The sequence below is a fragment of the Ochotona princeps genome, chromosome 1 (genome assembly GCF_030435755.1).
Source record: "Ochotona princeps isolate mOchPri1 chromosome 1, mOchPri1.hap1, whole genome shotgun sequence".
NCBI lineage: Eukaryota > Metazoa > Chordata > Mammalia > Lagomorpha > Ochotonidae > Ochotona > Ochotona princeps.
Genome location: NC_080832.1, coordinates 117,159,381 through 117,183,339, shown reverse-complemented (window position 1 = coordinate 117,183,339; position 23,959 = coordinate 117,159,381). Strand labels below are relative to the sequence as shown.

The window sequence follows — 23,959 nt, the reverse complement described above, 5'->3', positions numbered from 1 at the left end:
CCCTCCCCCCAGTCAGAGTTCAGGAATCTCAGAGAAGTGAAGCAGCTATGGACGCAGTCAGGGCCAGGCAGGCCTCAGGACTCAAGGTCTCAGAAGCAGGCGTGTTCCTGGCCACTTGAGCCACAGGAAAGGGACCAGGCGGCGGGTGAAGGTGGCAGTAAAGGTATAGATGAGTTCCTGTGACTCAGCATTGGTGAAAGTCACGGTGCCCCCTTCATAATCCAAGGCAATGCCCACTCTTCGGGGTCGCAGTGCGGGGAACAGCTCAGCCTCGGGGCTTGTGTTGGCCCAGATGCCCGAGGAGGAGAGGCGCAGGGCCCACACCCCGTCCTCCGGGCGCAGCGAGAGGTCTCCCTTTCTCTTCACAGAGTCTCTGGCCACTCCCACCATGCAGCTCTCCAGAACTTCCTCATCGTCATCCTCCTCCTCCTCTTCTTCTTCTCCCAGGGATTCTTCGTCCTCATCGGTTTCCCAGTCATCATAACCATCCCCATAGCCAGCCTCCTCTTCCTCCTCTTCCTCTTCTCCTTCTTCTTCCTCGTCACCCTCCTCTTCTTCCTCAGACCAGCCCTCTCTCTCCACCTCCACTTCCCAGTAAACCTTGCCCCAAGTGAAGCCCTTGCTGCCGAGCACCCCGGGCTCACAGTCAAACTGCTGCGGATGCAGGTAGGCACCCTGGTACAGGCTGCTGTAGGTCACACACTTCCAGTCCTCTGACAACTGCAGGTACCCACTAGCCGACTGTGGATCCAGGGTGACACTCACTGTGGGCACAAAGTCAGATGTAACAGCATTACAGTGGTTTGGGGACACCAATCTCATAGCACTCCCAGCACATGTGACCCCCCCATCTGCTCTAAAGAAAGAGTGCTCTGGGGCTATGCTAGGTATGGCAGGGGTAGGTGAGAGGTGGCACAGCAGGGGGGCTGAGGTAGAGCCATCCCTGGCCTTGGGCAGACCCTGTTGCTTACTCTGAGTATAGGAGCCATTAGGTATGGCACAGGAGAATGAATTCGGCCACAGGGCAAGGACTGAGGGTAGGGTCTGTGAAAAGGATCAGGGACCATCAGAACGCTTCCCCTGCAAAGTGCAAGGGGAAGGAGGAGGAGGCTAGCTGCTGGAAATTGTCCCTATCACCAAAGAGTAGGGGCTGCACCAGGGCCACAGGCACAGAAGCTCTCTGCAAGGCAGCGGTGAGGTTGCCCTGGGGACCACCTTTAGACACTCACCTGTCTTATACTCCAAGTCTCTCAGCAGTTTCCCTGTGGAGAAAAAGAATAGCAATGACCCTCAACCCAGCACAGCTCTGGGCACATTTCTCACTTGGACTGTATTAGTTTCACAACAGGGCCCCATCCTTGAGATGCCAAGAAGACAGACACAACAACCAGGAGGCCGCTGGAGGAGTGAGGCTGGAAATGACAGTAAGGAGCCGGAACACAGTAGTCCCCAAGTCCCCACACCCTGGGCTCTCCCCAACCCTCACCCTGGAATTCTCTCAGGCCTCGCTGCAGAGATTGGAGCTTATCTGAGAATTCGCCAGTCCTCTTCTTAACCACCCTAGCAATGGGTTTCCCGATCCAGAACTTCTTCCGTGGATACCTGGGGAGGTAAGAGACCAAACAGCATGGCGCTCAGTTCCTCTTACCTTTCTTCAAGCTCTTCTCCCAATCCTTAGGACAGTTGTGAAGGGGGCAGGAAAGGTTGGAAGAGCCCCCATCGGAGACAGAGAAGCAGGAGCCAGGAGGCACTTCCTGAGCTAGGCCTCAAGACCAACCCCCCTCCACAGCTGAGGTCTGTACCAGGTTTCCATGGTCTCCTTTCTGTCCCACCTCAAGAACATGATAATGGGCCCAAGTCACGGGGTCACAGAGAACATGCTCAGGTGGCAAGCAAGTCAGGGAGGTGCTCCTACTCCCCGAAGGCCAGCAGGACAAACCACAGAAAAAGGAACGAGAACACTCCGCATTAATTCCAAAGGACACGGTCAAGTAACAAGACACAGGGACCCCGGCATGGAGAAATGACACACACTGTGGAAGGGGGGCTCTCACCTGTTCAGGAAGTCTCTGGTGTCCTGTAAGGGGAGAAAGCACAGCAGGAAGTGAGTCAAGTGAGACTTCACTCACCCACACTGACACTAGAGGAGAGAAGGAAGCCTCTCAGAGAGCAGGACAAACACAGGCCCTTCCTCACAGAGAGCCTAGGGAAAAAAACCCAAAGACAGAGTAATCACGGTGACAGAACCAACTGCAGGCCAGGAACGATGGGGCCACTTGTGCTGGGGAGAAACTGGCAACAGGAAAATCTGGCCAGAAAAAGGAGGGGGAAGGGTTGACAAAGGGGCAGGTTCCTGCTCCGTGGTTGGGAGGAGCTGGAACCCAGTTCTGTGTACCGGGAGGAATCCCTGGAGGGTTTCCAGGCAGACCTGATCCATGTGATCAACGTACTGAGTCTCCCCAGGGGTCCATTCTCCCTGCTTCTTTCTTTTCTCTCTCTCTCTCTCTCTCTCTCTTTTAAGATCTATTTATTTGGAAAGCAAGTTACAGAGAAAGGAGAAAGAGGGATCTTTAATCCAGTGGCTCACTCCACAAATGATCACAACAGCCAGGCCGAAGCCAGGAGCCTGGGACTGCACCCTGGTCTCCCATGTAGGTGCAGTGGTCCAAGCACTTAGGCCATCCTTCACTGTTTTCTCAAGTGCATTAACAGAGAGCTGAATCAGAAGTAGAGCAGCCAGGACTAGAACCTGCTCCCATATAGGATGTCAGTGCTACAGAGAGTAGAAAAATCTGCTGTACCACAATACCACCACCCGCTTCTGCCCTGTAATACTAGAACCCATGTGCCTAGAGTTGGGCAACTGGCACTCAGGAAGACTACATTTCCCAAGTTTCTGTGAGCAAGTCTGGACAGATGACAAAGTTTCAGGCAATGGCATGTGACACAAATCAATGGGCACAATCTGGATGTTCTCCTTTGAAGAAATCAAGCCACTTCCATAGCCTAGTGGCCAACTACAGCCAACTAACAATCGCTATTTCAAGCTAACTAACGGAGCCTGAGGTTCCCAACATGTAAGAAGGATTTCATGTCAGAGGAGATGAAATGCTCATTATAGCCAGACTTGATTAATACACATTGCACGCTGAATCTTGCTGGTGCCTGTCTGCTCCATGCATGACTTGTGGCTGTGAAGAAGGAATGACATACCCCTGAAAGGCCAGGGGAGAGGCAAGGGTCCAAAAGTCTCGGAGGGACATAATGACAATGAAGGACAAGGGGGCAGACAGACATTTTGGACAAAATGAGAGATGAAAAGGTGCTAAGCCTGGGAAGCAGGACACCTGGGCTCAAGCTTTGATCTAATTCCTGACCCGCCCAGGGCCTGGACCACAGCAACACCAGAGATAGGCGGGAAGAATCGAAGATCCCCTCTGCTTGCTCCAGTGTGTCTGGATCCACGGTGGCGAGAGGCAGGCAGAGCCACCTCTTCCTTCAGCGTGAGCTGGCATCAGCTCTGAGGAACTCGCCCTGCCTTCTCCCTCCTTCCTCCTCCTGGCTGGCTAGTGGCTTGCCCTGCCAAAAGTCAGACCCACTCACAAGAAACCACACAAACGGGAGACCAGCAGCCACTCTCCTGACCCATGATGGTGGAAGAACAAGGTAACAACCAGTTCCCCAGTCTAAACTCTCACTGTCTCAGAACCAAAGACAACTCCTCCATGAAGCCTTCCCAAGGCACCTTGTCTGCTCTCCCTTTGTTCTTTGGAGGTTAAGCCGTGGTCAGTGCTCCTCCTGCCAGGGCACCTTTCTGCACTTCCAGAACCACACAGGGGCAGTGGTAAACACAGAGGGCCACAATAACCCTACTAACAACCTTCCTTCTCATTTCTACAGTACTTTCCAATTTTTAAAATATTTTTGGTAGGACATGGATATTTTTGAAGTGACATATGCCAGCCATCCAACTGTATGCCCATGCAACCCTTGGCTGGGGAAGGGAGGGTTATCAACCTAATGTCTCAGAAGAGCCTAAGAGGCAATTCCCTCAGGGATGCCAGGTCCCTGCCCTGGGGTGGGGGTTCCTCACCAGCATGAGCTCTGCCGCTGGCTGCCGTGCCTTGCCTTCCAGCTCTGAGATGACCAGCGCCAGCCGCGTGAGCTCTCCGACGCCCCGGGTCTTGTACTTCTCCCGGCCGTCCAGGAGCTCCTGCTCTAGCTTCGTCAGCTGGTCCAGCAGGTGCTGCTCCCGCTCCTTCAGAAACTGCTGGCCCTGCTTAAATGCTGTCACGATGTACTGTCTCTGGTCCTGCAGCTTCTTCTGCAGCAGGAGAGCAGTAAGGGAGACACACTGACACCTCTGCCTCAGAGCAGGGACCCCTCTGGCACCCATTAGAGGCATGCAAGGTTGACTCTCTCCCGTCACTCCCCCTACTCAGGCATTCTACAGCATCTGGGGTGGGAGAAGCTTGGAGTGCAGAAGACGCCAGCAGTGAGTGAGTGTGGCTCACTCAGTCCCTGCACCAGAACCCCGACTTTGCCTGACTGCCCAGCCCTTGCCTGTTCTAGGTGAGCCTTGAAGGAACCCCACGGGCCTCCTCACAGCTTTTCCTCCTGGACAAAACTCTGCCTGCTGCCTCTTCCCAGGAGCTTTGCTTGTCAGCCAAGCCCCACCAAACCTCCCTTCAGCAACAGCCCACCACTGCACAGGAACTATCTAGGTGGGTTCCCTCCCTGCCACATCGGACAGCACCCTGTTCCCTCATAGCTGGCAAGGCCTGCCTTAGCCCTTTCCTGTCATGGCGACATGTGGCCAGTTCCCTCCCACCTAAGCCCCTTGCCTGCCTCCAATCTCAACAAAAAATGTTTGCTCACATGTCCAGCCCTTACCCTGCACACAGTCAAAGGCAAAATAAGTCAAGCCCGCCTTAGTCCCTGCAGGGCACCAGCACTGGGCAGAGGTGGAGGGAAGGAACCCTGGTTAACATCTGGGTGACCTCTCACCTGTTAGATGAGACACAGGCCCCCCAGCTTAAGGTCCTCAGGTTAGACAGAGAAAGCCAGGGCTGAAACCCAGATGTGCTGACTGATAGCCCACTGCAGCCCTCACCTGCACAGCTCCTGGAACTCCCTCCCACTGAAAGCCACTCGCAGCCTCACTCACCAACGCAGCCAGGATGTCAGCTTCTCCCTTGGCCTGAAATCCCTGAATTTTGTCTCTGTCTCTCCTTAGGGTACTCAGGTGGTTCAGGATTTTCTCCTGTGGAAAGATAAGCATGGAGACAAGCGGATGGATGCTCTGGAGTGGGGCAGGAGAGTGGATTCAGGCAGGGTCCCTGGATGGCGAGAAACCTTCAGCAAGGTCCCAGGCAGGCCAGGAGCCCTCAGGCAGGTGCAGAGCTCCCTGCCTCTGTGTGGGCTTACCCTGTGGGGCAGGGCGGCCTTCTCCACGAGGACAGCCGTGTGGGGCCGGTGCTCCCGGGACTCGCGGCACATCACACACAGCAGCTTGCCGTCGTCCTCACAGTAGTAGTGCAGCTTCTCCTGGTGCCGCTCACACAACCTTGTGTCCTGCTGCTCCTGGGCTCCCTCTCCTGGCTGCCGGCCCTTGTCCACCTTCAGCCGCTCGATGTTCTCCACCAGGCTTGCCAGCTGCCACACAGGCCGGATGTTCTCCTTCTTAAAGGGCTTTTTGCAGAGTGGGCAGACAGGGCGGCCCCCAGAATTAGGGCGGACATCAGTGGTGCAGTTGCGACAGAAGACGTGGCCACAGTCTATGGTCACGGGGTCCCGCAGGTAATCAAGGCAGATGGAGCAGGTCACCTCTTCTTCCAGGCTCCGCAGTGGGGCTGATGTAGCCATGGCGCCCTCAGCTCAGAGGGGTCTCTGTCCTGCCGGAGATTTCTTCCCCTTGGAGAGCAGACATAGGCTAAGAACAGGCACAGCAAAGAGGCAAGGCAAAGCTATGCAGAGAGCTGCCAGTCCCAGCACTGTCAAGGGGACACTGCCCACTCCCACAAGGCCCCTACCCTGTCTGCCCAAGAGGGACCTTGCTGATCTGGTCTAAGAGATGAGGAAACAGAGGCCCAGAGAGCAGCATCATGGAGTGAAAAGCAAGGCTACCACCAACCCTTTCTTTCCTGCTTGTAAACCATCCTGCCTCAAAATCTATTTCTTCTCTGTTAAGGGAAACTATTCCAATGTATCTACCATGGCAGGATAAATCAGTCACTGCCTGCTGGAAAACTGGTATAATAAATGGCTAAATCGGCAGTACCTGCTGCCATGCCCATGCTGCTCCCTCACCTGGGCAATGCATTCACCAGCTCCCACGGGGCTAAGAAGCCCCTCTGGTTGCTCCTCTAGATCTCAGGTTTCAAGGACCAAGAAGCCCAGGGAAGCATCAAGAGTCAGTGTTGAGTGGCAATGTCTCCCTTTAAAAGGAGGGCTTCCCTGGCTGTGCTGGGGTTTAGGCTTGGTTTACTCTGTCAAAACTCAGCCAGCCAGCAGAGCACAGCCTGGCCACACAGCACTCATTCTCGGCTGTGGCCCTCCATCCATGCCCTGGAGCCAGCCTGTGCTCATCTCAGCTGGGCTCATGAAGGAAACCACAGGGAAGGCACCTGAGTGTGGATGCAGCACTGCGCTAGCAGGGATGGCCCTTCCAGGAAGCAAGGCAGCTCAGCACAGAAAGCACACTGTTTCTGTTGTGCTCTGCAGTCCAGCCCAGTACCCATCGGAGGTGTCATTGACTCTGTGACAACAGGCAAGCCATCTAAACACTCTGAGCCTAGATGCCCTGTCCGTGAAATGGCGCAGGTGATACATACCTTCAAGGGTTTCTAAGAAGGTTATGTGAAGGAATTATGTTTGGAAGCACCACATACAGGGCCAATACACAGACAGGAAGCTAGCTGACAACACAGAAGCCCTCAGGTCTCAAATTCAGAGAGTGCTCAGATCACACACAGAGAAAAGTGTGTGGCAAGACAGGAAGTGGTCACAGTGATGCATGCGCACCAGTGGGCACAGTGATGCATGCACCTGTTGATGCAGGGGAGGCTGAGAAGATAGCTGGCAGGCACAGCAGAGGTGACTGCGAGGCTGGTGTGCAGCAACTAACCATAGGCAAATCAACACCACAAATTCCATGCAGCCAGAGCCCATCACAGCAGCTCAGCAGTGACATCAATGCGAGGGAAATAAAACTTCCAGTGTATAAGACTCAAAGAAAAAGCAAGAATATCTACTCCTCAGGAATCTAATCGTGATACACTAAACAGTGCTTCAGAGGGGCAGGTATTTGGTGTAACAGAACTGCAGCTTGGGAGTCCAGCATCTCCTCTGGAGTTCCAGCTTCCCGCCGTGCACACCCTGGGAGGCAGCAGAAGATGGCTCAAGAACCTGGGTCCAGTGTCACCCAAGTGAGAGACCTGAACAGAGTTCCAAACTTCTGGCTTTAGTCTGACCCAGCCTGGACTGCTGCAGGCACTTGGGGAGTAGACTAGCACATTGAAGATGGTCCCTCTGCCTTTCAACTAAAATGAAAAGAAAATTTAAGTGCTTTTACAAAGTGAAAGTACTATGCAGATTAAGAGATTATACTGCTGATAATACATTTGAATGGGGAGCACTAATGCATTCAGACATGTGTGACTTCAAGTGTCAAAAAGCATAAGGTACAAAGCTCAAATAAAGGGCTCAAGGAACTTAATTAGTAAACAAAGGCAATAGGTTCTTACAATGTTGGTCAGGCTGGTAGAAATGCCAGGAACTGCCAGGTCCAACTCCTTGATCCTACTGTTGAGGAAATAAGTCTGGCCCAGCCCTCTTGCAATTCTAACAGGCTACAAAGGGTCTGGAGAGGGGAAAAGGGCCTGGTACTGGGTGATTCCTGCCGGCTGAGGAGCGCTTTATCATGCCACTTTGCTGAATGACCTGGAAGGTTAAAAGCTGAGGTTGTTTGTTGTTGCTCTTGTTGTTTGGAGGACAGTCTGTGTTATCTCTGGAGCTGAACATTTATTTTGCAATTCACTGGAAATGGAAAAGGACAATCAAGAGCTCAATACAGTTCCCCTTCCCCAGGAACATGACACTTTCACCCCCAGGAGCTGATGGTCACCCAGGCTCATGCCAGCTGGGCTCTGCTGCAACGTCAGCCTCCTAAACCTGTATTAAAAGTACAGCCTACGTTCTAGACAAAACTGTCGAAGGTTACAGGAGGCCATCAGCTAATAAGCAGAGGAAGGATAATGGTGTAAGATCACCATTTTGGAACTGTTGTTACATAACCTAAGCATCATCAGTAGATGCTAACACCACTGGGTTAAAGGTTTTGGTGACAAGATAGTTCCTCGTGGTAACAAAGTACCATCCAATGTATTACTGCCTTCTATCCTTTGATGAAAAAGACATCTAATGGTCCCCTTAACCAAGTCATCAAGGCCAGCATCACCAGCCAGGGCAAACTGGCATATAATTCCCAGTGTGGCATCTTTAGAATTACACAACTTCACTGGTGAAGTGTTCTTGCCAGAAACAGTTGACCTGAATGAATCTAATTAGCTTTTAAATCTAATTTACAGTTTACGGAAAATATAAGGGATAAGGAACAATTGCCAATTTGTTACATGAAAAGAAAGTGCTGACAGATGACTTAAACTATAGCATGAAGAAACATACCCTGTAGAATATGGACACTCCACAAGTCAAATGGTCAGGTCTTTAAAAAGTCAGCGTCAACAGAGAAACAACCAAGCACAGTGTGTGAACCTTAGCTGGACTCTAAAAACAAAAAACAAAAACAAGACTGGAGCCAGGGCAATGGCTCAACTGGCTAATCCTCTGCCTTATAGCACCGGCATTCCCTATGGACACCGGCCCATGTCTCAGCTGCTCTGTTTCTTTCTTTTTTTTTTTTTTTTAAAGATTTATTTTATTTTATTGGAAAGGCAGATGTACAGAGAGGAGCAAAGACAGAGAGGAAGATCTTCCGTCCGATGATTCACTCCCCAAGTGAGCCGCAACAGCCGGTGCTGCGCCGATCCAAAGCCGGGAACCTGGAACCCCTTCCAGGTCTCCCACGCGGGTCCAGGGTCCCAAAGCTTTGGGCCGTCCTCGACTGCTTTCCCAGGCCACAAGCAGGGAGCTGGGTGGGAAGTGGAGCTGCCGGGATTAGAACTGGCACCCATATGGGATCCCGGTGTGTTCAAGGCAAGGACTTTAGCCGCTAGGCCACGCCGCCAGGCCCAGCTGCTCTGTTTCTAATCCAGCTCTAGGTCTCCCCAGTGGGTGCAGGGTCGCAAAGCTTTGGGCAGTCCTCCACTTCCCTCCCAGGTCACAAGCAGGGAGCTGGATGGAAAGTGAAGCAGCTGAGTCTCAAACCATGCCCATATAGTATGCTGGCACTTGCACGTAGGGAATTAGCCAGTTGAGTCACTGCACCAGTTACACAAAATAATTTCTTCATATGCTCTACTCCGCAGTCTAGTTTTTGAAAAGACATACTTCTTTGGGGCTGGTGCAGTGGCTCAATGAAGCTAATACTCCACCTGCAAGTTCCAGCATCTCACATGGACATTGGTTCATATCCCAGCTGTTCCACTTCCCATCCAACTCTCTGCTTATGCTCTGGGAAAGCAGCAGAGGGTCCTTCAGTCGACTGCAGACAATGGTTTAACCCATTATATCACAGGACCAGGCCTGGGGCTATAATTTTCTATCACATGCTGAAAAAGAGTCTGTAACCAAAATACTGACATTAATACTCATACACTGAAAAAAATGCCTGGATCCAAAGAAACTGAAAATGATGTTAGTTTTATAGAACTACTTGCTGTTTTAGAGTCTTTACTAACTAAACAGAGCACCATTACTCTGTTCTACCCCACTGCTTAGCTATACAGACTGTCTTAAACATACTGCAGTATGTTTATTGGAAGATCCCGCCTTCCTGCAGGACATACATGGATGCTGAATATACAAGTGAAAATCCACAGGTTGAAAAATCCAAGTTCAAACTGATGCTCTGAAGCCCTGGGTAACCAACTTGGCAAGGACATTTTTAAAAATGTTTTTTCTGGAGTTGGCACAGTGGAACATTGGGCTAATCTGACTCTTAGCACCAGCATCCCATACGGGCACCAGTTTGTATCCTAGGTACTCCACTCTACTTTCTATCCACCTCTCTATTTAGGCCTTGGAAAGCAGTTAAGGAAGGCTCAAGTCCTTGGATTCCTGCACCCACAGGGAAGACCAGAAGAAGCTCCTGGCTCCAGATTGGCCCAGCTCTGGCCATTGTGGCCATTTGGGGAATGAACCAGCGGAGATCTTTCTCTCTGGCTCTCCTCTCTGTACCTCCGCCTTCTTAATAAAAATAAAACATCTTAAAATAAATAAAGCAAATAAATATTTTTAAAATGTCTTTTATCTATTTGAAAGGCAGAGATGGGAAAACAGATGGGATCATAAAGTGAGGCTGATTTTGCATCTGCTGATTCACACTCCAAATGAGTATAACAGCCAGGACTGGGCCAGACTGGAGTCAGGAGCCAGGAACCCAATCCAGGTCTCCCAGGTGAGGGTCAGGAACCCATGTGCCTCATAGGGTGCACATTAGCAGAACATGATCCAGAGCAAAGCCAGGACCCAAACCCAGGCACCCCAATGTGGGCTGTGGTTATCACAAGCACTATCTTTCCGACTGAACCAAACCTCTATCCCTGGCAACAACAGCATCTGTTCAGGATTCAGCACATCTGTCACCGATCTATCTAAAGATACTTTCACATTCAGGATACTCTTCCAAGGAAACTGAGGCTCTGCAGGGTTAACCAACTTGCCAAAGAGCACAAGGCTAGGCAGCAAAGCCTGGGGGCAATGCCTCAGCCCAATCCATCACACTCCCTCACCCAAGCACAGTACATAAAGGAGCCCAATACCAACTCCTTTGTTAGAAGCTCAAATGAGGTCATCTGCATGGGAGGCTTTGTCAGCTGAGCTGTGCTGACCACAGAAAAGGGGCATATATTCTGCTGATATGGACTCCAAGTACCATAGCCCTCACTAGGTCACAACTTTTTTTTCAGAGGCAGAAGGAGGATCTCCAGATTTCAACATTACAAGAAAAGGAGTTGAATGGCAGAGACAAGGACAAACTACGACAACTGCCCCTGTTCCCTGCACCCCATCTTAGACCCAATTCACCCTCTCCAAAAATTTCATCCTCTCCAAAGCTTCTTCCCCAACCAAGGACCCACCTCTGATTTGCTCTTTCTCATTTATGCCGGCAGCACATTCTGATTATCTCAGGTTTCACCAGTAAGGGGTAAAATCATTACTCTCTTCTCCATTCCTAGTTCTTGAGCCACAAAACACTATACAAAGTCAGAGCCGGAAAAAAGCCTCAGAGGCGATGTGATATACTCCCACTCCCTTTACCCAAACAGGAGCTCTGAACTCACAAAACCGCTTCAGGAATGAACTCCGTGCCACAAGTCACACGCCACTTGCTCCAGGGCTGGGGCTGAGGGGACCCTGTGTCCTTCCAATGAGCCAGAAGCTAGCTGTGACTACAGGACCAACCCTGCAGCATCCCAGCAGCATCCTCGCAGGCGGAACTGGACAGGCTCCAGACTTTTTCTCAGATCCCCTTTCTGGAACCTTCCTTTCCCCGGCAAGTATCCAGACCTCATAAATACCTCAGGTGCAAGTGTCAACAGACTGGCAGAGACTGTGCTGTGCACTTTCCAGCAGGGCCTTTCAGGATGCTTGGAGATTCACCGGGAGCTGCAGAAACTAGCTGTGGAGAGCACTGCTACGAACATCCACACCTTGTGAGCTGACACTTGCATTCCTCACCTCCACCCCGACCTAGTTCCAGTGGAAAAGGAGCCAAACTCTGGCCCCTTGTTTCACAGTAGCAGCCAACTGCTGTTTCTCTGTGTACACAACTCTCCCTCCCCATTCTGCGGCCTCTGTCACCCCACATCCCGGGTATTGCTCCCTGCCTCCCACTGCGGCAGGGTGCTGTGCAGGTGCCACAGAGATGTACCCAGAAGACAATCCCTAACGTGGGCTCTTGAAGCTCAGAGAAAACAGTAAAAGGGCCTGGGTTTGTACTCTAGGCTCCAGGCCACCAATTCAGGGATTCCTCACTTCCCCTCAAGCACCTGCCAGGACTTCTGAATAAGAGTCCCTGCTTCCTATCATTCCAAAGCACTTAGCCCCAGCCTCCAGATCTTATCAGAAATCTCAAAGACTCTTGGGCCTCGGATTTAGTGCCTCTCTCCACTTTTTTTTTAAAAAGGAGACTACTCTAACAAACCTAGAGAGGACAGAATACAAGGCAAAAGGTAAGTGATCTGAATGTGTATTTTAGAGGAGTGGCCAGGCCACTGGTAATGATGCCAAAGGCAGGCCCGGCGGCATGGCCTAGCGGTTAAAGTCCTCGCCTTGAACGCCCCGGGATCCCATATGGGCGCCGGTTCTAATCCCGGCAGCTCCACTTCCCATCCAGCTCCCTGCTTGTGGCCTGGGAAAGCAGTTGAGGACGGCCCAATGCATTGGGACCCTGCACCCGTGTGGGAGACCCGGAAGAGGTTCCAGGTTCCCGGCTTCGGATCAGCGCGCACCAGCCCGTTGCGGCTCACTTGGGGAGTGAATCATTGGACGGAAGATCTTCCTCTCTGTCTCTCCTCCTCTCTGTATATCTGGCTGTAATAAAAAATGAATAAATCTTTAAAAAAAAAAAATGATGCCAAAGGCCTGGTTGCCCCAGTTTGTCCCAGGAGACGCTGGTGACTGTGGATAGGGCACCACTGTGGACACACATAAGCTATTGTTGCCCACCAAGATGAGCATCAGTGGTGCTTTGAAGTACAGTGCCAGTCATTCAAATCAGAGCTGGGTTCCAGGCAGGTGCTCAACAGTGGAAATTCCCATGGGGCTCAGAGGGGCACGGTTAGCCTACAGGGTCCTTGCTCTATGCCTGATCCAAAGGACAGCACTGCTGTGGGACAAAGCTGAGAGTTCTAGCACAGGCGTCTAACAAGATGCTTGGGATGCTTGCACCCCACTTTGCTGTGCCCGATTTGAGTCTAGGTTCCTCACTTACACCCTAGCTTCCTGACAGTGCTCATCCAGAGGCTCAAGCACTTTGCTCCTTGCCACCGTGTCAGAGACCCAGACTGAGTTCCAGGCTCCTGATTTCAGCCTGACCTAGCCTTTGCTGCTGCAGGCATTTGAGAGTGAATTATCAGATGGAAGAGCTTGCTCTCTCTTTCAAATAAAAGGAAAATAAATAACTGTTTTTGTTTCTTTTTTTTTTTTTAAGTCAGGAGCTCCCAGTATATCAGTGTGGACCTTCACTGGATGAACCAAACTCTTTTGGCTAAAATATTCCCAAGCGACATCTGCACCAGAGAATATAAGGAATCCTTTGTCATCTAGTAGCATGGCTGGCAACACAGGACTGCACATAACAGTTACCCAGAGAGGCGTCAATACACACCTGGAACAATTCAATCAGAATATCTGATGGCTTTGTAATTTACAATACCTCTTCAGGTTGTCTAATAATGTCTAATGATTGCATACCACTAACTGAGCTCCCTTGATGAGGAAGATGAGGAAGGTAAGGACCAAAGCCTTGGTCTGACTTGCCAGTGGCAGAGCCAGTTGGGGCTTCTTCAACTATACTACACTACACTTTGGTACCTGGAAAGTGAAATCTCCCTTACCCCTGGGCAGTGAGCTGGAGGGTGATCCTTGGCAGGCAGTGAAACCAACTGCCCAGGGAAGAAGGGTTGCAGTGAGTTTGAGGAACCGATGATTGGCTGCGGTTGGGTATGGTGTGGTGAGCAGGTGGGACATACTGTTGGGATCTGGGTGGGTTAACGGGAAAGACAGATTACACAAGCCTCTGTAGGTAATATTAAGAACTCCGACTTTCTCTCCTTTTTTTTTTTTTTTTTAAGATTTACTTTTTATTTCTATTGGAAAGGCAGACTGACAGAGAGGAGAGACAGAAAGATCTTCCATACACTGATTCACTCCCCTGGTGGCTGCAAAAGCCAGAGCTGAACTGATCCAAAGCCAGGAGCCAGGGGCCTCCTTCAGATCCCCCAGAGGTACAGGGTCCCACGGCTTTGAGCCGTCTTTGCTGCTTTCTCAGGCCAGCTGGGACACAAACTGGTGCCCACATGGAATCCCGGTGCATGCAAAGTGAGGATTTAGCCACTTAGGTACCATGCCAAGTCTTCTTTCTTTTTACCAGGCTTGGGAAGCCACTAAGCATTTCAGAGTTCATCCAGAGGTTAACAGGTATCCATGGTGGCCCACTATGCCCCAGCTGCATAAACATAAGGAACAAAAATGACAAAGTGCTTGCTCTTCCAGAATGTACATCAAGGAGCATAACCAAGTAATTGTCAGAGGCTATAACCAGATCCAGCTGTGGGATCATCAAACCTTCCAGGGTTTTTGACCTACCTAAACCATCTCTCTCTTTTGCTCTCAGTGCTCCCACCACTCTTGCCTTTTGTCCCTCAAACATACCCTGCCATGTGCCTATAAAACCACTGTTAGGACCCCTCAATGGCTTTCTCAAACCTCTTCCCTTCCTGTGGGAAGCCATGGATTGTCTCAGCCCAGGCCTTGTCTCCAAGCTCATTTCCTCATCCCAACCCCAAAAGCCAAACAAAACCCCTCCCTAGCCCTTAAATGAAGTGCCAGGCTCTTTCCTACCCGAGTCCTTAGAAGACCCAGTTGTGCCTAGAGAGAACACCATCCCCTCCCCACTCAGCCCACAGCTGCCAGGCTGAGGTCTCGGCTGCCAGCCAATCTTCCCTGACCTCTGAGGCCAGGACTACAAGGCTCTCCTTTCTGTGGACTGAACGCACCCAGTCTACACTCTCTAATTCTCATTTCTTATATAATGTTTAGCACACCAGCTTTTCCCACCAAGCAAGTACAGGAGGCAAGGACAGTATGTGTCCTAGCCCCAGCATCCAGCACAGTGCTTGGCATGGAACAACAATAAAAACTGGCTAAGCAAGCAACAGAAGCAGCACAGGCACAGAGGATCTGACGGAGGAGGATGCTCCCAGAGTGACTGGGAAGCAGCACATGCAATTTCAGCCACTTGTCTGTCCCCTCCAGGTAGAGGCTGAGTTACTAGGGAGGGAGATGATTTGCTCATTCTCTTGGGAACACCAGCAACAGCAGCTTGCATCTCATATTCTAGCCACAGTAAGGCAAGGACAGAGTCAGGGGAGAAAAGCTATAACCAAGAAAATGGCTATGGCAGGATAAACTGCAATAATCACTCCTTCCCCTTCTTTCAGGTTTAGACCTAGGTATGTATTCATAAACAATAGGGTTTATATTTCCTGCTCTTGAGCCTTAGATGAATGAAAGCATATTGCAGGGCTGTTTTTGGTTGTTTGGCTCTTAAAACCATGCTTGTGCAGTTCATTTGTGTGACTGCAAACCGCTCAATTCTATCACTATAGGGCAGCTTGGAAATATCATTCTTTAATGCAGTCCCTGTAGGAGGACATTGTGACCCAAGGTCAGTGAGCACAAGATTACAGTTGATTGGATAATATCTGCATGAGAACAACCAAATGGCCACCTTTTGTATACCTTATTGGATATCATTTGCATAGGAACAGTTGAGTGGACAGTATGTATATGAGAACACCTGGTGGAATATACAAGACAAAAGGAGTTCCAAACAAAAGCATTGATGGTTTTGGTGATAAGCTCAATACTTCCTCCCTTATCCTATATGGCCCTCAGTGTATAAAGTCTGATGCTACTAATAAACTACGGCTTTTGACCATCAGTCAGGGTCCACGTGTGTTATTATCGGATCCATGCACCAAGTCCATCGCTGCGGGATAGCGACAAGTCCCCTTCGATGGCCTTCTTGGTGACTGCACTCATGTCAGCCCACCAGCAGACTCTCAGTATGTATGTTGCTCCATAGCTTCACCAACACCTGCTATTATCAGTTTTAATTTGTCACTGATTTGATGATTAGGAAATTAGAATTTGTGTGTGTGTAAAATGCTAAATACAATTAAACAGCACGATCCAGGCCCATCACCAGGCCCAGGAACGCGACAGCAGCACAATATAATTGTGCTCTTTTCTCCATCTACTAAGCGGTATAAACACTTTTCTCTGGAGAAAGAGGGGTACACCCAGCTTCTTCCATTCTTCCTTTCTTTGGTAACTTTACCCAATTCTTTCCTAGGAAGACCATCCTGAGGATGGAGCCCTCTCTCAGTTCAATGGAGAGAAGTAGAAGACAAAGCCTCAGGCCTGTCAGTGACATCCCTGTCCCCAGATCCCCACTCGCTTCACAAGACAGAATGTGACTGATACGGTCAGGGACATGAAAACCCCGCTGAAACATTCAAGTGTGAGGCACAGCTTGTGGCAGGGGAGCAGGGGAGAGGTGATTTGGCATTGCTTGGGGCAATCGTGCTAAGCCAGAGGGTTGTCCTGTTTGAGAAGGAAGCCCACTCAGATGATGTAAAAGGAACCAGAGCCTGATGACATCTTTCAAAAGCCTGCATTGATCTGCGCCTAAAACCAGCCTTATCCTTGAGCTTTGCAGTCTCATGAGCAATCCACACCCTTTCTGGACTTTCTGGACTTTTCTAACACCTGCAAAGAAAAAAGGCCTGACACAGCAGAGGTTACTGAAGGTTACTGGGCTGGAATACACAAAGAGCTTGTGTGGAAAAAAAAAAAAAAAAAAAACCCCGCCCGTTTATCCAGATAGAGGTTTTTGAGACAAAGGAGGATCCTGAGTCTCCAGCCCCCACAGGTAGAATACAACCAGCAAGGAGGAGGCTGACCTCCAGTCCCCGCCCCTCCCCACAGCACCTAGGAATTCTGAGAGAAAACAAAGGAGAATCTCCCTCCACCCAGGCTATTGTTCTAGCCAAAGCCCACAGAGAGAGTCCTAGGTGAACCTTTGCCCGGCCTCATTCTGCAGCTCAGTGCTTGATTTCCGCCCTTTCTGGCTTCAAAATCATGAAGAAATAGGAGGGGGAATACACAGGTCATCCACAAACTGGAATAAAGATTTGGAAAGTGACCAACATATTTAATGTGCAACATAAAATCACTGCTGTTTGTGTGTGCGCACATGTGTCTGTATGTGTCTCCATGTGCATGTGTCTCTATGTAAAAAACAAAACAAAACAAACCAGGGATTGGTGTTGTGCAACAGTTAAACCACTGCCCATGACATGTATATTCCATATTCCATATGGGTGCTAGCTCAAGTCCCAGCGGCCCCACTTCCAATCCAGTTTCTTACACCAGGGAAAGTAGTGAAAGATAGTCCAGGTGCTTGGGCCCTGCATCCATGTTTGAGAAGCATATGTAGCCCCTGGCTCCTGGTACCTAGCTTCGACTTGGCCCAGACCTGACCTCTACGGCCATTTATAGAGTAAAGCAGCAGGTGAAAGATTTTTTTATCTGTTTCTTCCTCTCTCAATTTGTAATCTAGCTTTCAAATAAATAAAAAATAAATCTTAAATAAATAAAAAAGGGGGCTGGCATTGTGACACAGCCAGTTAAGCCACAATATGCAATGTAGCATTTTGTATGGGCACCACTTCATGTTCCAGCAGGTCCACTTTCAATCCAGCTCCCTGCTAATGTGCCAGGAAAGCAACAGATGATGGCCAAGTGCCTGGGCTCCAGCCACCCATATGAGCTCAGGCTCCTGGCTTCAGCCTTGGCCCAGCCCCAGCCATTATAGCCATTAGGTGAGTGAACCAGCAAACAGATGATATCTCTCTCTTTGTAACTCTTTCAAATAATAAATAAATCTCTACAAAAGGCATTGCAGTTACCAAAACCGGCCAAAGCAGAATAAGCATAGCGGAAATCTTTGGATAGGAATTGTTGTTTCATTAGAGTGATTTCTGACAATTTGGCCAAAAGGCAGGAATGGCTCAGTATATCAAATTTAGCAATTCCAAGGTCTCAAACAGAGCCTATGTATTCAACATCTATGGAATAGCAAGATGGAGAGAGATCCTAATTATTCATACCCAGTTAGAGGTAGGGATCTATGACCTCAACTGGGGACACCTGTGACATCACGTGGTGCTGCTGAAAATGTGGTCAATAGCACATAATAATTTAACTGGCAAAAAAAATATTTTTCTATGTGGAACATAACATATGGCACAAAAGCAATGGCATGTAAGACTTGGTGAGATGTGGCATACCTGCTACAGAGTGCTGTCAGACTCACCATTTTAACAGAGGCTAGAGTTGCAGTAAAAAGGGTTAGGCAGCCACCTGTGTCAACAGAATCCCAAGTGTGTGCCAATTCAGGTCCCTGATGTTCCACTTCCAATCTAGCTCCCTATTAACACACCAGGGAAAGTAACAGAAAATGGACCAAGTACTTCTGCCCTGCCACCCAAATGGAAGACCCAGTCAGACATCCAGGTTCCTGGTTTTGGCCTGGTCCAGCCCCAGCAGTTGTAGCCATTTGGGGAGTGAAACAGCAGATGGAGGATCTTTCTTTCACTCTAACTTTGCCTCTCAAATAAATCTTCAAAAAAAAAAAAAAAAAATGCAACCCAGATATCCTGTTGTGCTTCAAATCACAGCTGAGGTAAAGGTAAAAAAATCACACAGCAGGACATTCAGGCTCTCCATAATCTGCTCCCAACTAATTTGTCCCACCCCAAACCTTGCCTCATTCAACCTAATGCTGTTACTGTTATATGCACAGACCGGAGAGGACAGCCCCCTTCTTCACAGCCCCACTCCCCACTTGGGCCCCCCGCAGGTGCTCTTCTCTCAAGCCCAGCTCACTGCTGACAGCCCCAGTAGGCCTGGCCCCCTTATTTTTGAGCTCCCTGCAGCGCCAGACCCACCTCTAAGTTGAATGACTTCCCCTCCCCCTAGTTAGTTCCTGGAGCAGCTCTGCACACAGTATTTCTAGGTCAGCACTGTCACAGTGGTTCGTAATTGGCATTTTTACCCATCTTCTCACGCAAACCACAGTGGGAACCTCAGGGCCACCCTCACTCATCCTTCTATCTCTAGTACCTGGCACACAGCATGGGGGACCCTGATGATAGAGGAAGAGTAGAGACTTGTTCTGAGGTAGGACACCGAGCAGCGGGTTGGTGGGAAGTCTTTGGGTCGGTGGCAGTGCTTTGGAAGACAGCTCTTGCAAGAATCTGTTGTTAGAGCCAGGTTCAGCCTAGCTTCTCTGCTTCCTGCCTCGCCATACCACACTTCCCACCTGCTTCGCCATGGCCAGCCTTTACCAGACACCAGGCTGGCGGGGGTGGGGGGGTGTCTCCAGATCCTGGACTGCGACCTCCAAGCCCTATGCTGAAATAACCCTTCTCTTTCCTGAGAAAACTCTCAGGTATTTAAGGAAGGCTGGCTGCTGCCACATGGACTCTGACCCAGAGCTCTGCTCCCTCTCCGTTTTCCTCCTGTTCACTACACTCCTTTACCCACCCTACATCTGGTTTCAGCAGCAGACACTCCTGGCCATAGACACTACCCATTCCTCCCAGGATCTTTCTCCACACACACAACTTCCAGGAGGAAAGTCAGCATTCCACTTCTACCAAGCTGGCAAGTTCTAATTCGCCCTGGATGTTAGCCAAGTTAAACTTTCCTTTTCAAAACTAACAATCAACTTCCGTCATCCTCCATGTCCTGATCCTGACAGTTGATGTCTGAAGTTACTCCCCACTCCTTTAGAAACCTCAATTATAACTCTCTTCTGAGGGGGGTGGGATCCAATCTGAGTCCAGTCTGTTGCTCCTTACAGGAAGTGCCATCTGAGAAGTCACCCCTGGCCACCAGGGCCTGTTTCTTCCCCTTCGAACAAGAAGAGGTTCTGTCAGGCTGTTTGACAGAAAATGTTACCAGGTTGTGTGGAAGCTCAAGTGAAGCCATAAGACCTTCTGTTTCCATAGCAAAAGGTCTATAAAATGCATGTTACAAAGTAAGCACAAGGAGCCAACTCGAAACAACCTACAAGTAGATTAATCTGCAGCCTCTTGAGGAGCCAAAGTTGTATAGCCTTAACTCAAAGTGTAAAGGAAGTATTCCCAATAATACCTGTGGACACTTGCATTCAAGGAAATCAGAGTGTGGCCCCCACTCCTACGGTGTGGGCTGCACCCAGTGACCTCCTCCCCTGTCAGGAGCACGTAGGAGGGGGGCAGCCAGGTGAACAAGCCAGGTGAAGCATGCTGATAGGATGAAAACCACACTCTACCCTGGTGGGCTCCAGACAACTTCCACTAGGGAGGTGGAATACACTCAACCAGTGTGACTCAAAACTTGCCAACGTCACCAAAACAAAGTCTGAGAAACCACCACAGCCAGACAGGAGAACTAAATCTTAAAGTGGAAAGCTGGATGGGCTGATGAAACAGAAAAAAAAAAAAAAAAAAAAAAACCTGAGGAAATGACAAATATGCTATGGACTCTGGGTAGTAACAATGGGCCAATACCAGCTCATCAAGTGCAACAAATGTACCACACTGATGCAAGACACTATCTAAGGGCAAAAGTTAGGAATACTTTGTAAGGGAACTCTAGATGGTCTTTTCAATTTTCCTGTAAGTCCACAACCACAATTTAAAAAAAAAATCTATTTTATTAATTGCAACTCCGAGACCATAAAAAAAATATCTCTACTTTTTAAAGGCAAATTTGCTTAAAAACTTGAGGGAAAAATATGCTAGGGTTTATGATTTTAGCCAACAGTGAAACAGAAGGGTCAGGCATGCATGAACGAATGTCATTCTCCACTCTTTTCAAGCACACACAGCGGGCAGTGGTGTCAGAGGCTGGAATCTACCGGCTATTTGCAAGTGTTTGCCTCTCATTTGCTCCACAAAGTTAAAATTTATGCACTTATTTCTAAGGTTTAGCAGGAAAATTAGCAAGAGAGCCTACAGCTCTTCAGGCTATGTGGCTAAACAGGTTTATTCTGACGAAACAGCAAAGGAAGGAAAGGAAAGAAAACCTGACTTTGACCACGGAGCTGGATTGGCCGTCTACCTACGGGGCTCCAGGCAACCAGACCCATCATCCGGGCCCCGCTTACTTCTGGCTCTGGGAACTGGAATAAATCCGACTCTAAGCTGAGCCCTGAAAAGCCAGGAAGACGCAGGCGAGGACAGGCCGACAGAGGGTCAGGCCAGCAGGAGGGGTCGGCTGGCGGCGAGGACGCGGGGAACCCGACCCGCTCCCCAGCCGGCGGGGCGGCCTTGGCCCCGCTCTGCCCCGGGGCCCAGCGGCCGCCCGGACCCGGAGACAAGCCGGGAAGCCTACCTGCCTCCGCTGCGCTTCTCCCCGGGTGTCTCCCCACCCCCACTCACCAGTCCCGAGCTCCGGGTCGCCAATCCGGGGCCGGGGGTCGCCTCCCTCCCGCGCCCGCACGTCCGAGGTCCCGGCTGCCCCACGAGCCGCCAAGCGCGACACAGCGTCCCCGCCCCGTAATCTCCCGGCTCTTCCAGGCCCTCCACCGAGATTTTTCCCCATAGGCCCGGGGATTGGTTCCTGCCCAACTCCGCCTTCCAATAGGCAGCCTCATTTCCTCATTTCCTCACTGATCACTGGGCAAATCCTTCAGGCCGTTGCGGGAGAGGGGGTGGAGCGGCGGGGCTGGTGAAAAGGAGCGAGCGGAAGGCCGGGCCGTTGTAGGAGGCGAAATTCTGAGGCTTCGTGGGCCCCCAAGGTGGGACTCTGGGAGGCAGGAGTCCCCTCCTCCCCAAGCCCCTGCCAGTCTCTGGGATTCCCAACCGGTGCCGGGTCAGAGTCGGAGTGCATTTTGAGGCGAAGTTACCGACACCAGGTGCTTCATATTAAATATGTCCTCCCTCCCCAGCCCCTGCTCATAACGCACACCCCCTTCACTAATACGGCCTAACTGTGCTTCCACAACAAGGCAGGATGTGCTCAAAGATTCCTCTGGGCCTGTTGACGAAACTTAGCTACCATTTCTGGGGCTTTGCAGCGCTTTACGTCAAATACATGGCAAGCGTTGCCCCATCTAACGGCTCCCTGCTCCTGAGGGTGCAGACCGAGGTGGGACGGGCAGGAGTTGGGGGAACCCTAAACGTTGCCTGCCTACCTCCCGCCTCCTCGCTGCGGCTGGGGAAGCATGGAGTGAGTCCCCCGGGGAGGCTTGATTAGTAGGTAGTGGTGGAAGCCATGATGTATCCTGGATAACTTCGCATTCATGTTTTACACCTCGGGTCCCTTGGTCCCCATACCCATACCTTCTGTTTGTCCAGTGGTGTCACTGGTGTGTGTTGGGGGGAGGATGGAAGGTGTATGGGCCTCACTCCTTTGGCACTCATGTACAACCTGCTCGATAGTTGGTGTTTTTTTTAAGTGTCCTGAACTTATCTTGCCGCTGATTGGTTCTCTGCTGGTCGGTCCTCAGGAGGTGCTTGTGTCACCTCCAGGCCCTTTGGGGGTACGGGGTACACTCCAACCCTTGTGGTTCCCTTCACCCACTTAACTCCCTCCTCTCCCCCACTTCGGCTTCCCTGCTACCTTCCCTGCGCAATTAGATGGGCATGGAAGCCCCCCCGAAAGACCTGCAGTGACCCTCCGACTTCCCTCTGGCTGCCTCTGCCTCCCTGTGCCCACTGACCCTCTGTGTCACAGCCTTCTTGCAGTCAATCCCACACGTCCCCAGCTGGCATCTCCCCCCACCACCACCCCTACGCCCACCCTCCAGTCTGAATCGGCCGTCCTGCCTGGTTTTCCTTAAACAGTCGTCGGCATTTCAGAGCATTTGTTTATTTCTTTCCCAGCCATGTTTCTGTTTCCCACCCCACCCCCTCATAGTAAGCTACCTGAGAGTTGAAACTTCACCTGTGTTCCTGGGCCGTAGTTGTCACTCAGTAAATGTCTGCGGAATGAATGTGCTCAGAGTGCTGGTGAAAGCTGCATAGCTGCTCGGGGAGTCCCAGGCTTGCACTCTTGCCCCACACGCTGTATACCCTTCTCAGGTCCAAGGGGCTAAGCTTGGCACATGGGGATACTTGCTCCCCTAGCTGCTGGCATTGCAGGAAGATGGTGGCCTCAGTTCTTGTGTCGTGTGGAAGAATTTCCACATGGACAGGGACAATGAGCAAAGCAAGATTTATTGAAAGCCAGAAACTTCCCTCCACATCAATCACCAGGAGAACTCTATGGGGCAGAGTTGATCTTTAAGCCTGTGGAGGCCTGCCCTTTATAAAAGTAGCTCTCTGCATTGGCCCCTTTCTAAGAACCAGACCTGATGTAACCAATCAGGAGAGGACCAGAAAACAGCCAATCAAAAAGTAAGGATTATCATCCTAGCTAGCCTTCTGGTAAAACTAAGGACAGTGACCTGACCTAACTGCCTACCAGCCCTTCTGATTCCCCGCATTCTAACTGACCCAACTGCCATTCGCCCAGCTCACTCCTTACATTCCAACTGCCCCAACTGCCTGTTAGCCCAGCTCACTCCTCACAGCCCACCTCCCTCAGAAGAATGGACCCTGACTGCTGTTCCCAATATGGGGCAAAAAGGGTTCTAATGTCTGCTTGTGCTGACAAAGGGCACAGAGCCAGAACAGCATCCAAACATTCCTTTAGGAGGGACCTAAGGATCTCTGGTAGAATGCTAATTTTCTCAGGGGCTTCATCTGGAATACTGCCTGGAGTTTGATGGCTTCTGGTTGGTTCATCCTGGAGAACACATAGCCTGGGTAGAGTCTCCTTAAGCAACAGCTTCAGTCACTCAGTGTCACCTCATGGCTTGTTGTCCTTGCTCGGGTCAGACCTGGATTGTCTTCCAGAGACTGGCCTGCTGGAGCTTTGCAGGTCCAGACATTCTGCTCTAATGGATCCAGGCGTGGTGACCTTAGATCTGCAGAGAGGGTGGCCAGGTGAC

The 23,959-nt window shown here is 50.6% G+C and overlaps 1 protein-coding gene across 2 annotated transcripts; it reads right to left on the bottom strand.

The window, feature by feature from the left end:
• Positions 1 to 3: 3 nt before the first annotated feature.
• TRIM26 (tripartite motif containing 26) lies at positions 4 to 23,019 on the bottom strand. Of its 2 annotated transcripts, none has more exons than XM_058666324.1 (8): positions 22,893 to 23,019; positions 5,428 to 5,913; positions 5,168 to 5,263; positions 4,094 to 4,324; positions 2,055 to 2,077; positions 1,487 to 1,602; positions 1,230 to 1,262; positions 4 to 764 (listed from the first exon to the last, which is right to left on the bottom strand). In XM_058666324.1, the coding sequence occupies exons 2-8, from the start codon at positions 5,863 to 5,865 to the stop codon at positions 82 to 84; spliced, it is 1,620 nt and encodes a 539-aa protein (XP_058522307.1). In that variant the 5' UTR covers positions 5,866 to 5,913; positions 22,893 to 23,019; the 3' UTR covers positions 4 to 81. The 2 variants fall into 2 exon arrangements, with proteins under 2 accessions (XP_058522307.1, XP_004598426.1); XM_004598369.3 differs by lacking the exon at positions 22,893 to 23,019 and adding an exon at positions 21,405 to 21,555.
• Positions 23,020 to 23,959: the final 940 nt, after the last annotated feature.